Genomic DNA, 10,994 nt, shown 5'->3' with positions numbered 1-10,994 from the left:
GATCTTAGTCTCCATAATATAATGTTCATTTGAAGGTCGTAATTGTAGTTCATAATATAAAATACATTTATTTAACTTATAAACGAGCTATTGAGATTATGTTAACAATTGCCAATCCTAATTATTTGTACTTTTTCCACATTAAAAATCAACGATAAAATATATTAATATGCTTCATCAGCATACATACATGATGGACCTTGCTCGCTGATCTAGTAGACGACTATGTTGATGAATGTGAACCGGATGATCCGATTGTGTGATCTTCCCAATAGAATGTATACTCTTGATCATTCTATACTCCGGCAATCGAACCAACGGCTAGGGCTCTGTTTGGTTGCTTGTAGATGGCTGGGAGAACAGGAGAAAAATAAGTCAAAGAGAATTAGACGAGAATGGAAGAGAATGGAAGATGGGGAGAATATTAGGAGGGAGATTTACGAGTAGTGTTTGGTTGTGCGAGGAAATTAGCGGAAGATGTAGGGTGTCATTATCAAAATATAGGTGGAAGAGAGAAAAAGAATAAGACAAGAATTTCTCCTAATTCCCCCAACAAATTTCTCTATTTTGGTGAAAAAAGGGGAGAAGATTACGGGGGGAACATCTCCGCCAGGCAGGCACCACCTAGGATAAAAACCAATAATGATGTCTAGAAGTTGTCTAGTGGTCAAATGTGTAAACGACAACCAAACATGCTTTCGAGAGATCTCTGAGAGATCTCATGCGTTTGAAACTCCTACAATCCCCCCAAAACAAGCAACTAAACAGTGATCTCTCGGCTCTGTATTTCGATGAAACTGGCTGAGGGCATTTTGATCTCGGCAAAAAAGTAAGTTTCTAATAACTACGAACCTTCACCCCCAGATATTTCCATGCTTCAATAATTAGACGAACCCACCTTGCCTTCTATTATTTAACCAGCTGTGAAAGCATATTTCGATTCTCATACGCCTCAACTTTACCTACTCTTAAAACCAAGTTGACTTTATACTTTTGCATTCATTTCTGGTTTGTTATTTCCTCGGGAAATAGATGCAATAATACAAGAGAAATTGGAAGTTAATGGTAGGACTTTTGAGTTTTGACCATTGAATATGAACAAAACTATTATTTTTTTTATGATGTCTGATCCAATGGTGAGAGAATCTTCATCCGCTTCACCCACATGTAATCCCTATGATTTTGAACCCTATTTTTTTTTTGCCTACAAATGAACAGTTAAAAGATACTCAGTAACAGTCCACATTCAACTACTTCGATCGAGTGGGTAGGATTGTTTGATCAAGTGACTTTCCAAATGTGGCATCCACATGATGATGGCCCACAGACGCACGATTGGGAACATGCTGAAATCACTTGTGGGTAGGCCAGGATGAAGCTTCCTATACTCCCACAGACAAGCACAGAGAAAAGAGAAATTACGAATTGTGAAGCATAAGCATTAAAGGACACAGGCAAAGGAGAAATAGCAATCGACATGAAAGAAGAGAAAAGAATGCGTCCTGTTTCATGTGAAAATGGGAGTTTCTTTTGCTTAATACAGGAAAAGGGTTTGTCCCCACAAGCGTTATTCATGAAAACAAATTACTTAGGCTCTGTTTGTTTTAAGATTATGACAACCTATTGTGGAGTCCCCAACCGATTATTGTCGGTACACTCCGCAATGGGTTTTCATAATCTAAAACAAATAGGCTTTTACTTTTTTATTTGCTACACAATTTTGAGGAAGGCACTTGGGGGCTCACTTTTTCAGGAGAGACAAGACACCTCCTAGATTTTGTTTTATTCATTTTACTCATCTCTGAAAAATTGCCTCACCAAATCTCTAATGAAATTTTATTAAGACTAACAAAATGACAAAAAAATATTCTTATTTAAGGGTTAATATTTTTTTCAAGGGATTTGCACTTATTAGGATGTCACACTATAATATTTTTTTTTTCTTCTTTAATTTTTAGGAGTTTCTTGTGTTATTTTTATTTTCTTTTCCATTTTCTCGTTCTTCTTTTATCACTATTTTTAGAGTATTTTTTAGGGAATTGCTAGGATCTATCGCAAAAGGCATTTCGCGGCTGGTCAGTCGCATGTCAGACCACACACCTTGTGGATAGAGACAAAAGCTGTTGTTGTCTTCATTGACGGGTTGGCGGGTCTGACATGCTACAGATCAGCTGCGAAATGCCGTGTGTGATTGACCCTAGTAAATCTCATTTTGTTATATTTCATTTTTTTTCTTTTTCTTCCCAATTTTATTCCCCCCTATGCTCAACCTCCTTGCTGGATTGTTAGGCTTATAAAAACCTTAAAAATTGGACAAAAAAATGAGAAAAAAAAAATTAAGGAAGAAAGAGTAATTAGTCTATTATTAGCCAAAGCATTGATTTTATATGTCAAACTTCGATTTTAAATTTCTGAAAATGTACAATCCTAGTTTTAGCCTATAAAAAATCACGGTTTTAGCTTATGCAATCCATGTTTTAACTTGGAAGATGTAGGATTATACAATCCTGGATTATAAACTTCATGTAGCCAAACGGCCAACAAAGATTGGTGCGTTGGTAGTTTTTGATTGGCAACTGGTTCTTTCCCCTTTATAATAAGAGAGCAAAATACAGGATTGTACGAGACAAATCCTCTCTCTCTCTCTCTCTCTCTGATCTTGCAATCCAAAACGAAAATCCCATCTCCGTCGCTCAAGCGACGGATTTCTCTCGGAAAATCATATCTTCCTATAAATAGTTGCAGCAAAGAAAGAAGAAAACGAACCTACTTTTCTACTCTCTTTTATCTCCCTCGTTTGTTTTTTGTTGTTCGTCTATCGATGCAGCAACCTTCCAGTAGAGAAATGCAAGGAATGGAGTCAATACCCTCTTGCTTAAACCCCTCACAAATCACTCTTCAAGAATTCCAAAACACTCAACAACAACAACAACAACAACAGATCCAAAATCCCTCTCATTTCGATCACCACGACGATTTCCTTGACCAGATGCTCTCAACCCTCCCTTCTTCTTGGTCAGACCTAAACCCTAAATCCCCTTGGGATCTCAACCCTTCCAATAAACTCTTCAACATCTCTCTCTCCAACAAACACATAGATTTGTCCGATGATCATTCTCATTCTCATGAGAATAATAATAATAATCTCCACTATCCGTACGATGACTCTACTCTCCTTGCATCACGCCTTAGACAGCATCAGATAAGCGGGACCTCCTCTCAGCACCATCTCGTTCCCCGAGGTCTCGCCGGAGGTGGCCTCAACAGATCTCCGGCTGCCGGAGATTCCGGCCTTCTACATCTCCCTCTCAGCCTAGGCAGCGCAGATTCTTCCGACGTTGAACCTCCGTTCAGATCTCCCACTACTGTAAGTTTTCTTCTTTTCTCCTCTATTACAATATGTGAGATCTCATCAGATAGAAAGATTAGGAAAGTAGACTTGATCAGAATTAGAACTGTTTCCTTTTTATAATTATCAAGATTTCATTCTATGATTATTAAAGATTTGCAATTTTTTTTTTTTTTTTTTTTTGAATTTTAGGGGGGAGAAGGTTCTGTTCAAGGTCTGTACAACGGATTCACCGGATCTCTGCAACGGAACTCTCAGACAGCAAATCAGCACCATTTTCATCACACTCAGGTTTAGGAATCTTTTCCAGATTTCTCTTTTTTAATTTTCTTATATATTTGTATTATTATTATTATTATTTTTGAATGGCAATGTTTTTGTATTATTTACATGTTATAAACCGGTTCTATTCAGTCGCAAAGCTACGGAACTCCGACGACAGCGATCAATCAATCTCCGGCGCCGGTGCCGGTGTCGGTATCTACCGGAGGTGGTACGGCTCCGGCGAGGCAGAGAGTTAGGGCAAGGAGAGGTCAGGCCACTGATCCCCATAGCATCGCTGAAAGAGTAAGCTACTGCTTGATTGCCTTTTTTAGTTTTTTTTTTTCCGCCTGTAATTAATTCAAATAATGTAAAAAATGGAGGAAAAAAAAAGTATATTTCAAGCCTAGTGTTTTTTTTCTTTTTCTGATTCCTTTCTTCTGTTTTTGATTTAGTTACTGTATTTTTCTGCAGTTACGCAGAGAGAGAATCGCAGAAAGAATGAAAGCTCTGCAAGAGCTGGTGCCCAACGCGAACAAGGTATAATTTTCTACAACCAAGGGGATTTTAGTCATTTCGAGTTACAGTTGGGGTTATTATGGTCAAAAGGGCTTTATCCTTTTCCTTTCTTGAGTAGCTCAAAGACAATATTATATCTTCTGAAGAAAGAAAAACCCTCAGCCAAGAGATGTGAATTTTGTCCTTTATACAAAGTCCAGGGGTAATTCTGTCTTTAGCTGTTTTTTTCCTCTTTCTCTCTGTCTCTTAACCCCGTTTTGTTGTTTTCCTTGTTGGAATGACAGACGGACAAGGCATCCATGCTCGACGAAATCATCGACTATGTTAAATTCCTACAACTCCAAGTCAAGGCAACTCTCTCTCTCTCTCTCTCTCTCTCTTTGTTTTTTTTTCATTATTTATTATAAAATTATTTTTTGAGTTTTTTTCATTCGATTTATTTGGTTACTGTTTGTATCTCCAGGTTCTGAGTATGAGCAGGCTGGGTGGTGCAGCCGCTGTTGCCCCCCTCGTGGCTGATATTTCCTCTGAAGTAAGAATATTTATATATATATATATTTTTAAAAATCTCTACTATTTTTTATATTGGCACCCCTCTTTTAGTCGCCGTTACCAACTTCGGAATCCCACCGGGGGAGAGAGGTGTGCAATTTTAAAACAAACCACTTTTGCTTTCCGCTAAAGTAGCAAAAATGATTCAAAATCTCTCAATCGAGCGAGGAAAACGACAGAAACGTTCACGCACGCGCACTTTCCAAATTACAAAAACACCCTTTGGAAAAAGTAGGGGACTTTTTTGGTAATTTCATCTGGTTGGGTTTTTTTTTTTTTTTGGTTTAGGGGGGTGGTGGTGACTGCATACAGGCGAGCGGGATGGGACGGATTAGTAACGGCACGCAAACGGCGTCAAACGACAGCCTGACGGTAACGGAGCAACAGGTGGCTAAGCTTATGGAAGAAGACATGGGTTCGGCCATGCAGTATTTACAAGGGAAGGGTCTATGCCTAATGCCTATATCGCTAGCCTCAGCCATATCGACCGCCACGTGTCATTCCAGAAACCCAAACGTTCTGCTGGGGTCCACCAACGTTGACGCCCCTTCATCCCCTAGCATGTCCGTCCTAACGGTGCAATCAGCTATGGGTAACGGAGGTGGAGAGACGGACGTTTCCCGTCCGTCAATCAAAGACGCGGCTTCCGTCTCCAAGCCGTGAACAAAAAAAAACAGGGGAGTTTTAACGGCCGTCAAGTCTACGGAAATATGGAGGTCGGTGGTTTTGACACCGTATTTGCATAGACTTGGTTAAGCCACAACCACCCTTCTACTTTTTCTTATTTTCTTTTTTCTCATCACTTTCTTTTATTTTCACTGTAATTTACCAGTTTTGCCCCTTCTCTGTAAAAGTGAACGGCTATTTGGTGTAGTAAAATGCTTTAAAATAATGGTAGTCGTAGAAGAGAGGGAAAAGCAGTGGGTTGTGGGTTGTGGGGGGTGTTGAATTTTGATGGTGGGTGCGTATTTTATGGGGAATTTTGAAAGAGGGAAATGATAGGGTAGACATGTAATGGAACATTAAAATAAACTTTAAATTATTATATGATTGTAGTGACAGATAGGAGTCAACGAGCAAGATAAAAAAAGTAGATAGAGAGAGGTTCTTGGAGATTTGGAGGTAGGTTAAAGATTTAGGAAGTATTTCTGTATAAGCTTTCGTCTCTTCTTTCTTTTGGGTTTTTCTTGTATATACTAGTTTGTCTGCTTTTTGCATTGCTGTTTCACGGTTTGATGGGGGTGGGGGAATTGAATGAACTAACCGCTGAAAATCAACTAGATGGAGGGAGAAAACTAGATTCAAGAGAAGAAAGTTGTTCTTTTGATGTCAAACACATACATACCAAGCCGTTTTATTACTCAAAACACTTCAAATTTAACTAAGATATGTTGTGGCAGAAGAAGATACAGGCCCAAATTATAACTTATATTTCAAATCTAAGAGAGGGATTCTAAACTCACAGGAGCCCTTTCAGAAATGGTGGAGAAGGGCGGCATTGTTGGATCCTTTTCAGAGCCACAATAAATGCACTAACTATGATGTGGATCCAATGGTGGCGTCCTCCTCCACCGTTTCTACAAGGGTGCCTTTGAGTTTAGATTCCCTCAATCTTAAGATTAACACTAAATAGTTATACTTAACTTTTCAAAGCAACCACTAGCACCCATTCAGATGTAAAATATAAATAAATTAAAGGCTTATACAAAAACTTAGTCTGAAGAATGGGATTTGCTAGGCAATTTCACGGAAAGCCATTTCACGGGTGGCTTTTACAAGGGAGTGTGGTCAAGCTTAGAATATCAACTTGTTCGATCATCCTTGTTGACATGGATGGATTTCACTCCCCTTTAATGTGTAGAGCTGTTTGGGAAAAGTTATGAAGACAAACTTGTTCAAGGATTGACATTCGCCGAACTTGTTCTAGGATTGACATTCGCCCTAAATTAAAGCTGACTTTAAAATAGAAGAAGAAAAATAAATAAAATAAATTCTAGTACACTATTTGGGCCCTCCTGTGAAATGGACTCGATCGAATTCGTTGATTTGACTGGCAATTACAAACCCAACCAAGTCCTACAAAGTGCAATTTGATGTGATGATCCCGGGCCCTTGATCCATCAAGTCTTGTTTAGGGAGGTTGAACCATTGTTTTTGGTGGTCCCTTATCATGCATAAAATGTTCGTTTGGCGTGGACCATGATCTTGTGGGACATTTCATTTCGTTTTAAAAGATCAATGGTCTCGATTGCACATACTGTAAGCATGTGGGCCCCAAAAGTTGATTGTTTGGCATGGATTACTATGGCAAAATTAGTTATTCACACACAGATAATCTTTTGTCAAGCTTTTGGCCCTTAAACTAATTGTGATTAAGGATCATGTTTCACTCTCTTAGTTCCATATGACATTTGAAGGCTCTGATATACCGTCTATATCCGTTTCCTAACATACCAATATATCAAAAATGTTCCTGAAAATTCCCGGCATATCAGATCACTTCCTATACCAATGTTAATCAATAAGTTAGCCGAGATAATGTGATATTTAAAACCACTAATACGATTTGTGGCATTTGTGTGTAATGTTGCACGGTTCTCTATGGGAATGTTTCTTTGAAGCTCACAACTAATTATTTGTTTATAAGATGGTCCCTAGTTCTAAAGGTATTGGTGGGCTTTAATTTTGGCTGGGAATTCCAAATAGCATAGGAAAACTAAACTAGGCCCACGTCCAAGTTTGAGAGAACGGTATCATTGGTGCATGAGTATAGTGCTTAGGATAGAGGTTTTTGGACGAAAAGCCTGCTTTTAGTACCTAATGTTTCCGAAGACTTTTTTATTTATTTATTGTTGGTAAGCTGGTATCCAAACTCAGACCTCAAGGCTGAAGGCCAAAAGCCTTTACCATTGAGCTAGAGGCTCAAAACCTATTTGAAGACTGTTACCTTGTATCTGTTTTTTCACACGAAGGCGTCATTCAGTTGCTTTACTTCACTGGGAAGTGCAAAGAAATGACATGGTTAATGGGAACAAAATATTCTATAATAAAATAAAAACTTAGGTATTAATGTCATATTTCACATATGGAGCAATATAGAGGGTGGGTAGGGACCTCCCTCAATCAGGCGTGTCGGCCTAACAGGTCTCAAATAAAAAATAGAGAGTTGGCAATGCCATTCTTTGTTTTGGTACTTTCCGTCCATTCTCTAATTTAGAATTGTTCAATTTGCTCCTGCAATTCAAAATGAACTGTATGAATTTATGATCTCTCCAAAGAAAAAGTAGTTTAAAATAAAAGAGACGGGTAGAAACTATAAAAAAAGTGGGTGGCGATAACAAAAATATTAGATATATTCTCTTTTAGATAGTGAGTATAATAGGACAAGAAACATCATGTCTTTGTAGTAGGTTAAGGGTGAGAGGGTCGGGTAGTGGGTTCGAAGGAGCTTGTTGGACATTCCTCTATTTCTTGTCTGCTTCTCTCTTCTTTCAACTTTGACCAACTAGAATCAATGATTTTTCTTCTTCTTTTTTGAATGGTGATAAGCTATTTTTCTTCTTCACATATATCTTCCATGATTATAAATGTGAACATGTATACTAATTCTTCTGCATAAACAAACCTCACAATAAAAAAATGCAACCGTATCTCTCAATTTTAGGATGGAGAATGAAGAGATATTGTAGTATTGTTGCATGGGCTCTGTTCCGTTCAACGTAAAATGGGTGTAGAAGAATTGAATTTAAGTTGATTTTTTAGTGGAAAAATGGGCATAAAATTTGTTACGCTCCCTTATTACGTTGAAAGAAATGGAGCTATAATGAATTTCAGAAGCTTTTATTATTTCTCAGACTGCCGACCACAAGTGTGACCAAATCTTGTTGAGAAAACCTTGATGGGATGAACCAAGCCCATGATCCATCAAGTTTCATTTAGGGTTTTGCCAAGAAAAGGTGCACATGATATTTGTAGTCCTTCTATCTTACACTAGGAATCTCCGTTCAGTGTGTGACTAAAATCATATAGGTTGGCTCATGATGTTCTACAAGGTCAATGGCCTCGATTGCATATATCCCTACGTGGGACCTAAAAAATTGATCGTTCCCATTGATCGTAAGAGTGACTAATCACCTATTTTTTCTCATATGTAAACCGATTCTCATAAATTTCTTGCAGTAATTCTCCACACATTTCAGGTTTAACGATTTGTAAATTGAGCTAGGAAACGTTATTCATTAAGTTTTAAAGGCAGAGAAAAACGTTAAAGGGGTGAATTTATCCTCAAGCAGTTAACCAAACCGTTAAAGTGTGTGTGTTGGGGGGAGGGGGGTGTTGGGGATATTATTATGACAAATAGTGAAGGCAAAAGATAAATGCACCCCTTTTGATTACTCGGGACACCCATCTACAGTGTATCTATGACTGCGAAGGGGCCGATGTACTTCACATTTGAAGGAATGAAGTGACCTGATGCCACGTAAAATGCAGCTGGGTGTCCCAAGTGATGAAAGGGGGGAAGGGGGTGTGTTGGGGATATTATTACGACAAATATTGAAGGCAAATGATAAATGCACCCCTTTTGATTACTCGGGACACCCAGCTACAGTGTATCTATGACTGCGAAGGGGCAGATGTACTTCACATTTTAAGGAATGAAGTGACCTAATTGACACGTACAATGCAGTTGGGTGTCCCAAGTGATGAAAGGGGCGCATTTATCATTTCCCATAGTGAATGAAGCGCCTAACTATGAGGACAAGATTCAAGATTTTTTTCACCTGGAATTATGCATTAAGGCCCGGCAGCAGACCTGAAAATTTTAGTAATACTTGAAAGTTTTTTGCCCTTAGAGATGCCCATCTAGACCGAAATTTTTATTAGTACTTAAAAGAGTGTTACCCTGGTTTTGAGAAACCCATCTTAGCGGACCCAAAACTAATTTAAAACACCTCTACACTAGACACAAATCAAAATTTGATTAAGAACTATCGTCCTAAGATTGGGTAAGGCCAATCTATAACATCTGCTCGCTCTTCTTGCTGTTCTGGGAAGATTCCTGCATTTGTAAAACTGCCTGTTATCCTGAGCAAAACACCTTTCCTTGGTAGAGGCATCAATCGTATGTAAGACTTTTATAGGCTTGCATAAAACATGTTTTCGCTTTTGTAACACTAGATTATAGAGAATGTTGATTGTAGTAAAGAGTAATCCAGTTCCGCTCGTAAATGGTTAGCGGTCAATAAGGTCTTGAGCCGAGAACACTTGAGCTATATATGTGTGTTCACATTGTCAGAGGTATGGCAACAGGTTAATAGTATGTGTGGGCCTGTTGTAAGCCCAATAAGGTTAAGGGGCTTATTTAAGGAATAAGAGTCCATAATGGGTGGACTATAGGGTTTCCTTTACTTATTATAAATACGGGATTGGTCCCTCTCTCACACATAAGTTTGTAATTTCTTCCTATTGGAATACACATAAGGAAGTGGTGAGAGTAGAAGATTGCCCAGATCGTTATTCATTTTGTAGAGGATCAGAATCATCCAAGGATCGAGAAATCAACTTTGCCAAGGGGATCAAAAGAGTTCAGAGGTATTTATGTCCAATCTTTTCTCACCCATATTTTTTTTCAATCTCACATCCAATAAATGTGAGTTATGGTTAGAGAGAGATCCTGCATTAGCTCCTTAATATCATATTATATGGAATTTTGATTGGGCCATTTTAAAAAAATAACACCAATGGAAAAACACAAGAGATTTACGGGGTTCATTATCAAATGCAGACAATGATGGAGGACAACACAAATTGGGAATTTAAAAGGGCTACAAGAGAAAATATCATGAACAGGGATGGCTGTTGGGATTCATGGCAAACCCTATTGAGCGTTGCCATATAAATTTCTAAAATTAAAATTGAAAAAAAGTCTATAAATCTCAGGGAACTCTTAAAACGTAGGAGAAGTCTGGTTTTTGGACTGTCAAGAGTCACCTAAAAAATAATGCCCCTTTTGTATTACACAAATACCAGTTCTCATAGAATTTTTTCTCATAGGAAATTTGTTCGTTGCCCACAATTTAGAGGGAAATGTTATGGTTATGGCTTACTTAGGGGAATATCATTATAAATTGAAGGCTTCCCTAGATAAAAATTAAATTGATGTGCTTTAAATTACTTTTTTCATATGTAATCAAATAATGGAAAAGCTAGAAAATTTGGAAAATTTCTTCTTCCAAAAACTTCCTGCAATCCAAACAGGCGCCTTAGGCAGCCCTCATTGTATTTCAAGAAATACATTTCTGACGGAAATGTT

At 38.2% G+C, this 10,994-nt stretch overlaps 1 protein-coding gene across 2 annotated transcripts; it reads left to right on the top strand.

Moving 5' to 3' along the window:
- The first annotated feature begins 2,496 nt into the window (after nucleotides 1-2,496).
- On the top strand, nucleotides 2,497-5,573 carry LRL1 (LJRHL1-like 1). Of its 2 annotated transcripts, none has more exons than XM_077381966.1 (7): nucleotides 2,497-3,367; nucleotides 3,542-3,640; nucleotides 3,749-3,916; nucleotides 4,085-4,150; nucleotides 4,414-4,479; nucleotides 4,593-4,661; nucleotides 4,970-5,573. In XM_077381966.1, exons 1-7 carry the CDS (start codon nucleotides 2,822-2,824, stop codon nucleotides 5,342-5,344), a joined length of 1,389 nt encoding a protein of 462 aa, XP_077238081.1. In that variant the 5' UTR covers nucleotides 2,497-2,821; the 3' UTR covers nucleotides 5,345-5,573. The 2 variants fall into 2 exon arrangements, with proteins under 2 accessions (XP_077238081.1, XP_077238082.1); XM_077381967.1 differs by having other exon boundaries at nucleotides 2,498-3,367; nucleotides 3,764-3,916.
- The last annotated feature ends 5,421 nt before the right edge of the window (nucleotides 5,574-10,994 follow it).

Source organism: Tasmannia lanceolata, unplaced genomic scaffold (genome assembly GCF_043159265.1).
Source record: "Tasmannia lanceolata isolate RefF3 unplaced genomic scaffold, GAP_Taslan_0.1 ptg000006l, whole genome shotgun sequence".
NCBI classification, from domain to species: Eukaryota; Viridiplantae; Streptophyta; class Magnoliopsida; order Canellales; family Winteraceae; genus Tasmannia; species Tasmannia lanceolata.
The sequence above is the reverse complement of the archived record's forward strand: the minus strand, read 5'-3'. Positions and strand labels throughout refer to the sequence as shown.

Bases quoted from the DNA above. Each gene is read 5' to 3' on its own strand.
- LRL1 (XM_077381966.1), top strand. From the start codon at position 2,822: ATGCAGCAACCTTCCAGTAGAGAAATGCAAGGAATGGAGTCAATACCC. The intron at 3,641-3,748 runs GTTTAGGAATCT...TACATGTTATAA, and splicing joins ACCATTTTCATCACACTCAG to ACCGGTTCTATTCAGTCGCA. The intron at 4,480-4,592 runs GCAACTCTCTCT...TTGTATCTCCAG, and splicing joins TCCTACAACTCCAAGTCAAG to GTTCTGAGTATGAGCAGGCT.